This window comes from Gadus macrocephalus, chromosome 5, assembly GCF_031168955.1.
Source record: "Gadus macrocephalus chromosome 5, ASM3116895v1".
Lineage (NCBI taxonomy): Eukaryota > Metazoa > Chordata > Actinopteri > Gadiformes > Gadidae > Gadus > Gadus macrocephalus.
This window is the reverse complement of record NC_082386.1, coordinates 17,635,815-17,649,376: the sequence shown is the minus strand read 5'-3', so window position 1 is coordinate 17,649,376 and position 13,562 is coordinate 17,635,815. Positions and strand designations below refer to the sequence as shown.

The following is a 13,562-nucleotide window of genomic DNA, read 5'->3' as shown; positions in this document are numbered from 1 at the left end:
CACACACACACACACACACACAGACACACCACAAATAATTCCCAGTCTAGTCTGTGCGGCTGGTCGTGGCGGCCCGCTGCTGGTGACTTCACCAGCGTAATCACGATGGGAAGGAGCCGGCCTGAGCTGGAATGTCTCGCTTTTACTGCCGTCTGTCTCTTGGAGTGTGTCTGGATGTTGGGAACCGTTTCCATGCCTAGCCGCTGTGTTGCCAGTCGGGCTACAATGAGCAGGAGATTCATCGATTGGTCAGCCGACAAACTCAATCTATTCAAATTTTGATAATTGCTTTATAGTTATTATTTGCTGCTTCATTTTGCATTTAAGTTCAATTATGGGTTTCATGGATCAATATTAAAGGAATAGTTTAGTTTTCCTTGGCCGGTTGTCATGTAAAGCAAGCACAGTTTAACTTGTGAGTGTTTTCTACTATTTATGAACTTTAATAGACTAAATGATTATCGAATCAATCCATAAAATGTCTGCCGATTATTCGACTACAAACAAATAAAGACAATTAAAGGTTGGATGAATGGACTATATAAATAATGGTTAGATTAATAAAATATATAAATAATGGTTAGATTAATAAAATATATAAATAATGGTTAGATTTATAGGCTATATAAATAATCGTTAGATTAATAGAAGATATCAAATAATCATTAGATTAATAGACTATATAAATAATCGTTAGATTATTGGCTATATAAATAATCTTTAAATTAATAGACTATGGTATATAAATAATGACTCAATTAGTAGACTTTATCAATAATGTTTAGATGACCCAACGATATATAAATAATGGTTGGATTAATAGACAAGAATATTAATCGTCATACTTATAAACTATAATAATAACGGGTAGTTGAACAGACCATGCTGATGTCGGTCCCTGCAGCCCTAGGCTGCGTGTGGTGGTTGAACTGACCCCCCCTTGTGCCCCCCCCCACAGGGAGCCCATGTACCGCCTGTACAGCCGGCAGGTGCGCAGCAAGCAGCTGGCCATCAAGCGCATGAACGAGATCCAGAAGAGCATCGACGGCTGGGAGGGCAAGGACATCGGGCAGTGCTGCAGCGAGTTCATCCTGGAGGGCCCGCTGCTGCGCGCCGGCGCCAAGCACGAGCGCCACAACTTCCTGTTCGACGGGCTGATGATCAGCTGCAAGGCCAACCAGAGCTCGCGGCTGCCCGGCTCGGGCAGCGGCGCCGAGTACCGCCTGAAGGAGAAGTTCGTGCTGCGCAAGATCCGCATCGCCGACCGCGACGGCGACGCGGCCTCCGAGCTGCGGCACGCCTTCGAGCTGGTGGGCAAGGACGAGAACATCGCCGTGTTCTGCGCGCGCACGGCGGAGGAGAAGGCGGCGTGGATGGCGGCGCTGGTCACGCTGCAGTACCGCTCCACGCTGGACCGCATGCTGGACTCGGTGCTGCAGCACGAGGAGCAGACGCAGCCGCTGCGTCTGCCCGCGCCCGAGGTGTACCGCTTCGCCGTGCAGGACTCGGAGGAGAACATCGTGTTCGAGGACCGCGTGCAGAGCAAGACGGGCATCCCCATCATCAAGGGGGGCACGGTGGTCAAGCTCATCGAGAGGCTCACCTACCACATGTACGCCGGTGAGTGCTCCACGCCTGCTTCCTGGCCGGACGGGCGCGGCTGCTTACGCCCCGTAGAGGGGGGTCTCACCTGCCACAGGTAGGCCGGCGGGGGCTCCGGCCGCTTCCTGTGTGCATGGAGGCGGGCCGTCAGGTGAGCCCCCCCCCGTAGAGGGGGGGCTCACCTGACGGCCCGCCTCCATACGCACAGTAGGGGGGTCTCACCTGTCACAGGTACCCTAGTGAGCGGTCTACTGCTACCTCCTGTACATCCAGTAGGTACACTCGTGAGTTACCTACAACAATCTGTACTCACGAGTTCTGCTAAGGACAGACCTCTTTCTGTATGTTTATGTTCTCGTGAGTACTAGCTCCCCAGAACACCTCACCTCGCCTGACTGCATATATATATATATACTGTCCAGGGAAGAGGGGTACCACAAGCTGTATACGTATGCCACTTATGCCGCGTTTCCACTGCAGGGTGCGGTACGGTCCGGTTCGCCTCAGTCCGGTAGGGAGGGGGCGGTATAGCCCAGCTCACTTCTGAGGTCGCGTTTCCACCCGCCGACAGTACCCTTTGTGGTAGGACGGATGACGATCGCCGCGGCAGCTGCGTAAACATCGTAAACAACATCTTCCTCCCCAAGAATGCAGAGGAACGTCTCCACCTCCTTGTTCGCCCAAGCCAGCGTTTTACGCGACATGTTCATTGTAAAGAATAATACCTCGAGGCTACTGTTTTTTTTTTTTTTAACCCCCACGACGACCGGAAGTGACGGTTCTGTCGACCAATCAACGGAGGGGGTGCGTAGCTCGAATTTTCCGGCACCCTTTCAGGCGTCTCGGTACCCCAACGGAGGAGTTCTGAAGACGAGGGCAAGACGAATACGGTTCAGTCCGGGTCACGCCCACTTTTGGCGTGGAAACGCAATCCGTACCGCACCTTTGCGAACCGAACCGAACCGCACCCTGCAGTGGAAACGCGCCATTAGTCCTACCCCAGTCAGTGTGTGTTACCTGGGGAGCGCGGTATTCTGTCCCCGCCGCTCAGGGCCCGGTGCTGAAGGTCTTTCTTCTGATCTCTCTCCAGACCCCAACTTCGTGCGAACCTTCCTCACCACGTACCGCTCCTTCTGCAAGCCCCAGGAGCTGCTGTCGCTGCTCATCGACAGGTACCCTCTGGAGCTCCTCCCCCTCGTCTGGCTCCTCCCCTCTGCATGTCCCACTCTGTATATGAAGGTGTACCATTAGGGGGTATCTGAGCGTGTGTATATGAAGGTACGCTATTAGTGTGTATGTGTTGTGTATATGAACGTGTGTATATTATGGTATACCATTAGTGTGTATGTGAATGTATGAATGTATCCCATTAGTGTGTATATGAACGTGTGTATATTATGGTATACCATTAGTGTGTATGTGAATGTATGAATGTATCCCATTAGTGTGTATATGAACGTGTGTATATTATGGTATACCATTAGTGTGTATGTGAATGTATGAATGTATCCCATTAGTGTGTATATGAACGTGTGTATATTATGGTATACCATTAGTGTGTATGTGAATGTATGAATGTATCCCATTAGTGTGTATATGAACGTGTGTATATTATGGTATACCATTAGTGTGTATGTGAATGTATGAATGTATCCCATTAGTGTGTATATGAACGTGTGTATATTATGGTATACCATTAGTGTGTATGTGAATGTATGAATGTATCCCATTAGTGTGTATATGAACGTGTGTATATTATGGTATACCATTAGTGTGTGTATGAATGTATCCCATTAGTGTGTATATGAACGTGTGTATATTATGGTATACCATTAGTGTGAATGTGGATGAATGTATACCATTAGTGTTTATTTGTTTTGTATATGAACGTGTGTATATTATGGTATACCATTAGTGTGTATGTGAATGTATGTATGAATGTATCCCATTAGTGTGTATATGAACGTGTGTATATTATGGTATACCATTAGTGTGTATGTGAATGTATGTATGAATGTATCCCATTAGTGTTTATCTGTTGTGTATATGAACGTGTGTATATTATGGTATACCATTAGTGTTTATGTGTTGTGTAATCTGAACGTCTCTGGTCAGGATCGACATCCCAGAGCCGGAGCCCACGGAGGCGGATCGCCAGGCGCTGTGGAACGGGGATCAGCCAATGGCAGCCGAGCTCCAGAGGTTCCGGAAGGAGTATGTGCAGCCGGTCCAACTCAGGTACCACCACCGGACCAGACCGGATCAGGACCAGATCAGACCGGATCACATTAGACCAGACCAGATCAGGACCAGATCAGACCGGTTCACATTAGATCAGACCGGATAACATTAAACCAGACCGGATCAGGACCAGATCAGACCGGATCACATTGCATCAGACTGGATCAGACTGGTTCACATTTGATCAGACCGGATCAAAATAGACCAGACCAGATCAGGAAAAACCGGGTTCATGAAATTAGACCGGTTTAGGAAAACAGTTGATTAGACCAGATGATATCTCCTTATACAACACTTGATCAGAACAGAATTAGAATAAGGACCATTAGAAAGTACAGTCCCATCAGTGTTCTTAAGTAGCGTTTCTATCAAGTCCTTCAGCAGGCTCTTCTACCCAGAGTCCTTCATGGTGAGTCCTGTGGTTTGTTATCAGACGGGGGTTTGATATCGGGCGGTGATTTGATATCAGGTGTTTGATTAGCCACCTGCTAAAGGGTGTTCCGACGGTTTGAGGGGCGGACGGAGAGTGACACAGCGTTCCTCCCCAAGCGCCAGCTCAGCTCGTTCTCCAGGGTTAGGAACAGTCACACCAGGACTCTCCGCGTCAGTATTTGGTCAGTCGAATAGGCTGGTCCTCTCCCCACATGTTCCTCCACGTTCTGGAACTCGAGAACCTGGCGGTGACCTGTGGGTCACCGGTAGTCCAGGCGTTGGCTAGCGTTCCTGATGAACACATTCGGGTCATAATTCCCCGCGGCTTAGAGTCACAAGTGAATAACAAGCTCGATTACATTTGAATACACGTTTTGTTTTTAAAACGCAAACCTTTCATACACACGCATAGCCCAGCACTCATGACGGGGTCCTGTACGTTTGAGACGCAGCAACGTAATGTGTGGTAGAAAACGCAGGCTTAGTTTTTAGAGGGCAATAAAGTTTTCTTTTAACATTTATCTAGGTAGTGGGGCCTTCAGCTTTTGTCCTTCTTGTTGCTCCCAAAATACAAGACACTGTCTTGTAGAGGACCTCTCATCGCAGGGAGTATGTTGCAGGGTCACCATGAAGTCTTAAGGTCCAAGCAGTGTGTTGTCAGTGTTTAAAGATGGACTCTCTTTGTTGGGGTCCCCAATAGTTTGTTAGATCCAAGAAACGTGTTCTTATGGTTTAAAGATGGTCTCTCTATGCCAGGTCCTCAATAGTTCTTAAGATCCAAACAGTGTGTTCTCGGTCCCCAGAAGCTGTTGCGGTCCAGTGGATGTGTTGTGTTGCTTGTGGTCAGTGTGTCCTTTAACGACCGCGTCTCCATCTCTCTGCAGGGTGCTCAATGTGTTCCGGCAGTGGGTGGAGCATCACTTCTACGACTTTGAGAACGACCTGGAGCTGAGGAGCCGACTAGAGGAATACATCACCAGCAAAATACAACTGAGAGGTCAGCTCCGTTCACACTCTTAAAACCACACTACCCGAGTGCCCGCGAGCGAAGCATACACACCAAACTACCAGATCAGATATTATGGAAAAGTGAACCTATCTCACAGTTTTCTTCACTTATGAAACTAATGAATTTGTCTTTAATGTAGAAAATATAAGTGTTAAATCTTAAAAACACGCGCGCGCGCGCGCACACACACACACACACACACGCATTATACTTCACAAATGGGATTATTCATTCTGAAGGCTACTCTGGTGGTCCTGTAAAACAAAGAAGACTATTTCCCGTCGTTAGTCATTTAGCAGACGACTTAATCCGAAGCAACGTGTCATGACCATCAGCTAGGGGGAGGGGCCAGGGCGCGTCTTGCTCAGGGAGGGAAACGTATAGGCCGTCGGACACCACAGGGGAATCGAACCCAGAACCTTTTCGACTGGGGCCGTACCCACCAGACTAACCTCTCGTCACCGTCGGCGCCCCCCCCCCCCCCCCCCCCCAGGCAAGTCGATGAGGAAGTGGGTGGAGTCCATCAACAAGATCATCAAGAGGAAGCTGCAGACGCAGGCCAATGGCGTCAGCCACAGCATCACCTTCGAGAGCCCGCCCCCGCCCATCGAGTGGCACATCAGCCGGGCGGGGCAGCTGGACACCTTCGACCTCATGACCCTTCACCCCATCGAGATCGCCCGCCAGCTCACCCTGCTGGAGTCAGAGCTGTACAGGTGAGCGGGCTGCAGGAAACACCTGGGTCAGGGGTCAGGGGTCGGGACGCCTGGGTCAGGGGTCAGGGGTCGGGACGCCTGGGTCAGGGGTCGGGAAGGCTTGGCCAGGTGTATATTATAAATGTGTAGGTGTATTTGTTGATGTACTCCATTCCACAGAGTCATATAGAAGATGGTAATGACTACTACCTAAGAGAACCAGGATTATAGATGGAAGATAAGATTATGAATTTAACATCACTAGCCGGGATATAGCCAGGTTATTCTAAATGTCTAAATTGGGTTTTAAGGTAATAAAGAATACTATTTATTCAGAAATATATTGTAAACATACAAAATGTATATTTGACAGAAGAGAGAAGTGACACGTGCTAAATAATTCTCCTCCTCCACCTGCTTCGGCTGCTCCTCCTTCCTTCCTTCCTCTTCCTCCTGCTCCTCCTCTTCCTCCTCCTCTTGCTCCTTCCTCCTCCTCCTGCTGCTGCACCTCCTGCTGCTGCTGCACCTCCTGCTGCTGCTGCACCTCCTGCTGCTGCTCCTTCCTCTTCATCCTGCTCTTCCTCCTCCTGCTCCTCCTCTTCCTCCTCCTCTTCCTCCTACACTTCCTGCTCTTCCTCCTCCTGCTCCTCCTCCTGCTCCTTCCTCTTCCTGCTCCTGCTCCTCCTCCTCCACCTCCACCTTCACCTCCCCCTCCACCTCCACCTCATCCTCATCCTCCTCCTCTTCCTCCTCTTCCTCCTCCCCAGGGCGGTGAGGCCCTCAGAGCTGGTGGGCAGCGTGTGGACCAAGGAGGACAAGGAGAAGAACTCCCCCAACCTGCTCCGCATGATCCGCCACACCACCAACCTCACGCTGTGGTTTGAGAAGTGAGTCCCCGCTGCTCCCAGACCCCCTCTGGGTCCCAGGGTGATGGTGCAGTCCAGACCCCCTCTGGTCCCAGGGTGATGGTGCAGTCCAGATCCCCTCTGGTCCCAGGGTGATGGTGCAGTCCAGACCCCCTCTGGTCCCAGGGTGATGGTACAGTCCAGATCCCCTCTGGTCCCAGGGTGATGGTACAGTCCAGACCCCCTCTGGGTCCCAGGGTGATGGTGCAGTCCAGATCCCCTCTGGTCCCAGGGTGATGGTACAGTCCAGATCCCCTCTGGTCCCAGGGTGATGGTACAGTCCAGACCCCCTCTGGTCCCAGGGTGATGGTACAGTCCAGATCCCCTCTGGTCCCAGGGTGATGGTACAGTCCAGACCCCCTCTGGGTCCCAGGGTGATGGTGCAGTCCAGATCCCCTCTGGTCCCAGGGTGATGGTACAGTCCAGACCCCCTCTGGGTCCCAGGGTGATGGTGCAGTCCAGATCCCCTCTGGTCCCAGGGTGATGGTACAGTCCAGATCCCCTCTGGTCCCAGGGTGATGGTACAGTCCAGACCCCCTCTGGTCCCAGGGTGATGGTACAGTCCAGACCCCCTCTGGTCCCAGGGTGATGGTACAGTCCAGACCCCCTCTGGTCCCAGGGTGATGGTACAGTCCAGACCCCCTCTGGTCCCAGGGTGATGGTACAGTCCAGACCCCCTCTGGTCCCAGGGTGATGGTACAGTCCAGATCCCCTCTGGTCCCAGGGTGATGGTACAGTCCAGACCCCCTCTGGTCCCAGGGTGATGGTACAGTCCAGACCCCCTCTGGTCCCAGGGTGATGGTACAGTCCAGACCCCCTCTGGTCCCAGGGTGATGGTACAGTCCAGATCCCCTCTGGTCCCAGGGTGATGGTACAGTCCAGATCCCCTCTGGTCCCAGGGTGATGGTACAGTCCAGACCCCCTCTGGTCCCAGGGTGATGGTACAGTCCAGACCCCCTCTGGTCCCAGGGTGATGGTACAGTCCAGATCCCCTCTGGTCCCAGGGTGATGGTACAGTCCAGATCCCCTCTGGTCCCAGGGTGATGGTACAGTCCAGATCCCCTCTGGTCCCAGGGTGATGGTACAGTCCAGATCCCCTCTGGTCCCAGGGTGATGGTACAGTCCAGACCCCCTCAATCACATTAATGTCATTGTTAACCCTTGATTTCTTGATGCTAGCCTTTTAGTGAGATCAGAGAGTGTTGGGAAGGACAGTAATAAAATATATATGGCAAGATGGATATAAGAAGAGAGACCCGTAGTGAATTCAACCCGTTTCACTTGACATCGGGTAGGTGCATGACTTCAATAGCCCAGGCTTTTATTTGTTTCAATCACTGAACTTTCAAACAAAACTCTTGCTCAGCAAAGATGGGAAATACTATAACATATATTATTTAAACCAGTCTGAATATTCCTACCGTACGTAGGCCTATACACATTACCAGGCTATCAATAATGCCCGCACACACACGCACGCGCACACGCACACGCACACACGGTGGCAGAGTGGTAGACGGGAGAATTCCCGGTGGGCGGTTAACGGTTCGGGGCTGTCGGGCTGATAACTGGGATCACAATATTGCGTTTATAAAAGCTCCTTGCAGTGCCGTCCGGCAGCCTGAGCTGTGCGTCCGCAAACCTCTCACCAACTGTGAGAGGTTTGCGGCAACCAAGTCGATTTTGTCTAGAGGGGAGCAACTGAGCGGCCCCTCCCAAAGTGGTACAGCCCAGGTGGGCCTTGAACTGCGATTGGTCAGAAAGACGTAACGGCTAATGACAACATTGAACTCTCGTGCAGGCTTGAACAGAGTGAAACAAACACACACACACTTTTAGGAGTTTTCCCATGAGTTTTTCACCCGCTCCGTATCCTTGCTTCCCCCAACAACGTACAAAAAAACAAGTTTGTGCGGCGTGCTTGTTGTTTTGTTTCCGGTGTAGCTAGATCCGGTATGGTGGTGTCGTTTTTCTAACGTGACTAGTTGTTGCTAGACAGCAGGTGAAAAAACGACAACGTTTGCCAAGCCAAAAGAGCGTTAATCCCGCGTAAAAAAATAAATAACGCCGTTAAAATTGGTTTGCATCAACGCCGTTAACGCGTTAAACTGACCGCACTAATATATAAATATAGATATATAGATATATAATATTTAGTTCTGAGCTGTATACAATTTTTTCACTTTTTTGTGTGTGCAGGTGCATCGTGGAGGCGGAGAACCTGGACGAGCGCGTGGCGGTGTTCACGCGGGTCATCGAGGTGCTGCAGGTCTTCCAGGAGCTCAACAACTTCAACGGCGTCCTGGAGGTGGTCAGCGCCATCAACTCTGTCCCCGTGTACCGCCTGGACCACACCTTCGAGGTGAACACGCAGAGAGCACGCACGCAGAGAACACACACACAGAACGCATACACACACAGAACGCATACACACAGAGAACGAACTCACACAGAGAACACATGCACTCACACAGAGAGCACGAACGCACACACAGACTAATACAAACAAACGCACACTGATATCATACACATACAGAACACACTTGAAGACGGAGAAAACACATGCACAGAGATCACACACAGAACACACAAACACACAGAGAAACAAAAACACAAACACACACAAACACAGGAACATACACGCAGGAACACACACTCCTGAGGGATGGGTTCAGGGTTCCTGACGGCGGTGTGCTGCGTTGCAGGCGGTCCCGGAGAGGAAGAAGAAGATCCTGGAGGAGGCGGTGGAGCTGAGCCAGGACCACTTCAAGAAGTACCTGGCCAAGCTCAAGTCCATCAACCCGCCATGCGTGCCTTTCTTTGGTAAGAACCGCCAGGCCAGATCAGACCAGGAGGTTCCACCTCCCCAGAGCAGGAGGTTCTACCTCACCTGATGTTCTCCTGCAGTGACTCACACTCTTCACTGGATATTTAAACTGACCTTGCCTCCCTCTCTTCTTCTCCCTCCTACTCCTCTTGCTCCTCCTCCTCCTCCCTCTCCTCCTCCTCCTCCTCCTCCCTCCCCTCATCCTCCTCCCTCTCCTCCTCCTCCCCCTCCTCTTGCTCCTCCTCCTCCTGCCCCCTCCTCCCGTTGTCACGGCGACCAGGTATCTACCTGACCAACATCCTGAAGACGGAGGAGGGCAACCCGGACCACCTCAAGCGCCACGGCAAGGAGCTCATCAACTTCAGCAAGCGGCGGAAAGTGGCGGAGATCACCGGGGAGATCCAGCAGTACCAGAACCAGCCCTACTGCCTGAAGCAGGAGCACGATGTCCGGGTACGACCCCCCCCCCTCTGTCCCAGAGCGTACGGACCAGCTGTGTGTCTTGGTGCTCCGTCGCTGCACGGCAATCTTTTCGTTTGTTGCTTTATCGATTATCGTCGCTGTGATTCAATTAGAATTTTTCTGCATTTAGCGACATTATTTATCTCAACGATTTATATTTTTAAATGAAGCAGATGCTTTAATCTGCTAATTAATAATAAAAAAGGATTTAGTCATATAGCAGGTGCGGGACTTTCCGTTCATTCAGGAATCGAAAATGCTAAATCCTTGTCCGTACCCTTGATTCCTGTTGTCCATAACAGAGAATCTTCCGGTTCGGACGAGAGCATTGCGTCTAAAATGGAGGCCTGACCATAGTCTGGTTATGGCCTTAAAGGCATGACGCTACACTTCTACAGCGGTTTATTCTCTTATACTATTCAGCCCTAACACTAAGGGGCCCTAACCCTAACGCATTGAGGAGAGGGACGAGGTCAGGCATCTTGCTGATGCCTGACCTACGATGTCCACAGGATGTTCTGTGTAGCTTGTGCCCATACCTTAAACGCTGGACCGGACACTAACCTGTTGCGGTCTCTCCCTCTCTCCCCAGAGGTTCTTTGAGAACCTGAACCCCATGGGCAACATGAGCGAGAAGGACTTCTACGACTACCTTTTCAACAAGTCCCAGGAGATCGAGCCCCGGAACTGCAGGCAGCCCCCTCGCTTTGTAAGCCGCTCCGCCGGATCCCCTCCCTGGCTTTGTGTCTCGCCGATCACGGGCCTCCATCATTTCTGGACAGGAGCTCCCTCCTTTTCCCAGATGAAGGCTTAGGGGAAATCAGAGTGGATGCCAAATGACCACGCTGAACATCTGGCCGGCTCCGCTTTCCCATGAAAATAGTCAAACGTTTCAGAAGAATCTGAGGAGGTTGTTTCCCTCGGATTCAGGGAATTGACCGATTGAACCACCCTACCCTCTCTCTTTCACTTCTCCTGTCTCTGTCCATGAGGACACAACATGCCCATACCACGAAACACACTAATTAACGGTGGTTCTGGTTAGGGGTGTACCTCTTGGAAGAGTTGTTCCGATACCAATATCGGACATTCCTCCGATAACGTCCGAAATGGGGTATCGGCGAGTACGCCGGTCTATGCGCCGATCCGATACACGTGACTAGCAAATTTACTACACAGGCAGAGAACATCACAAACGCATGCAGTGTTATGCTGCGTTCGTTTTAGGTATAAAAGCGTCATTTCCGACCTACCTACGTCGGAAAAACATGGATGCATAGACAATTGAATGAAAATGATCTAGGTCTGAAAAAAAAGTTTTTTAGACAGTAAGTGAGCCGACGATACATTGCTGTCATCATAAGCGAACCCTTCACTAACAACAAGTGCTATCAGTATTCACAAGGCTAGATGCTGTATCGGTATATACTTGGTCTCGGCCCATACTCAAGTTCAGGAATCAGTATCGGTATCGGTAAGAGAAAAATTGTATCTGAACTATACTTCTTGGTTTAACATCCGGGTCCTGTATGGCCAGAGGGTGGTTAGATTCTAGGGATGCACCGAATTTTTGGCCACCGAAAATTTACGAAACAGTAATTTGTGATGACGCAAACAAAAAGCGTGGCCAGCACACGCTTGTCTGGATAAGCGCCAATATGTCTGCGGTGTGGACGTTTTTCAATGTTTCTGAGAAAGACACACGTATAGCGATTTGCAGAAATCGCAATGCCTTGATTTTAATGAAGTTAGTACACAGTCATAGCCATAAATGCAATGGTACTAGGGTTGCCGCGGTGTGGACATTTTCACACTGAGTAATACACTCGTGTCAACACCGGTATTACTGAGTATAAACGGTATAAACTTTGAAACTAGGTCAAGCGCCATCTTCTCCGTCAACTCTCCTCTCACACTCGGTGACAGCGCGCCAAATCTCGGTGACAGCGCCTTATAACGTTCTATATATAATAGTATGATATAATTGTATATATATTATCACGGACAAAAGCTCTGTGCGCCTCCGGATGGCCGTAGCGCGGGGAGCTCTCGTGGGGATTGGGCTTCGCGGGGTTTGTTTACAGGCGTTGCTATGGTTACCGGTCTTGTGGGTTACAACGCTTTATCAGGTAGCCTATCTATTAGGTTTGTCTATTTTTTTTATTTTTTTGTAAAAACATTGCAAAGCAAAACTGGCGAATTTTTCTTTTGATCAAATAGGCCTAAAGATTAGGGTGTTTTTTTTTTTTTATCACTGGGAAAAGATTATAAAAAATAACTGTTGGCCTCAGCACCGGTAATACCGTATACTGTGGCAAACCTAAATGGTACTAATGATTGGCGTAATAATTACTTTCGGTTTTCGGCCAAGAATTTTCATTTCGTTGCATCCCTAATTCCTTCAGCCTTCCGTCTCATCTCCCCCCTCCCTCCCTCCATCCCCCCCCCCCCTCCCTCCCTCTTCTCCCTTCCATCCCTCCCTCCCTCCCTCCCTCCCTCCCTCCTCCCCCCCGCAGCCCAGGAAGACCCTGTACACCCTCAAGTCCCCGGGGATCCGGCCGGTCCGCACCTCCACGTCGGGCACCCTGAAGGGGCACCCCGTGGCCTTGGAGCGCGAGCCCCCCCACAAGATCACCTTCCGTAGCATCGCTGAGACGGAGCTGGAGACGCCCGCCTCCGCCTCGGTGCCCACCTCCCCCAACACGCCCACGCCGCCGCAGTCCGCCTCCTCCGACCTCAGCTCCGTCTTCACCGAGCCCGACCTCGGCAGCTCCTACGGTGGGTGGTCCCCGACCTCTGACCCCGGAACCTCCGGCCCCTGACCTCGGACTCCTGAACCGCCGACGGTTGACCTCCGACCGCTTGACCTCCGACCCCTTAACCTCCGACCGCTTGACCTCTGACCCCTTAACCTCCGACCCCTTAACCTCCGACCCCATAACCTCCGACACCTGACCCTCCAGCACCTGACCTTCCGACCCTTGACCTCTGTCCACTGACCTCCAGACCTTTGACCTCCGGCCCATTACATCCGAGCCATAACACGAAGAAAAATAAGAAATGACCTAACCTTATTTCATTTAGCTAAGAAATTATGTATTCATTTTATTTTAATAGTAATTGTATTTCAAGTAATTTCAATAGTAATTATATATTTTGTTAATTTGATATTGATCAAATATTGATGATTGAATAATTAGATATGAATATTTCTGTATCAGTTTGCAGCGTCAGGGCAGCCTGGCGGGCAGTTCCTCCTCTAAAGCCTCTCTCTGTGTCTGTTGACTCCTACAGGAGGTAACTCCATATTCGCCCCCGTCATCCTGCCTCCTTCAAGTGAGTACCACCCGTCTGCGTGGCCGGGGATATGTGGCCGGGGTCTGGGGGGG

General features: G+C 50.7%; 1 protein-coding gene across 1 annotated transcript in view; it reads left to right on the top strand.

The window, feature by feature from the left end:
• sos2 (son of sevenless homolog 2 (Drosophila)) overlaps window positions 1–13,562 on the top strand; it is a 44,114-nt gene that overhangs the window by 25,267 nt on the left and 5,285 nt on the right. Inside the window, exons 10-21 of the mRNA XM_060051352.1 lie at window positions 959–1,620; window positions 2,693–2,774; window positions 3,718–3,840; window positions 5,160–5,272; window positions 5,778–6,000; window positions 6,747–6,866; window positions 9,084–9,246; window positions 9,590–9,707; window positions 9,992–10,164; window positions 10,766–10,882; window positions 12,690–12,951; window positions 13,468–13,509. Of these exons, the coding sequence (XP_059907335.1) occupies window positions 959–1,620; window positions 2,693–2,774; window positions 3,718–3,840; window positions 5,160–5,272; window positions 5,778–6,000; window positions 6,747–6,866; window positions 9,084–9,246; window positions 9,590–9,707; window positions 9,992–10,164; window positions 10,766–10,882; window positions 12,690–12,951; window positions 13,468–13,509 (2,198 nt within the window). The remainder of the gene's footprint in view (window positions 1–958; window positions 1,621–2,692; window positions 2,775–3,717; window positions 3,841–5,159; window positions 5,273–5,777; window positions 6,001–6,746; window positions 6,867–9,083; window positions 9,247–9,589; window positions 9,708–9,991; window positions 10,165–10,765; window positions 10,883–12,689; window positions 12,952–13,467; window positions 13,510–13,562) is intronic.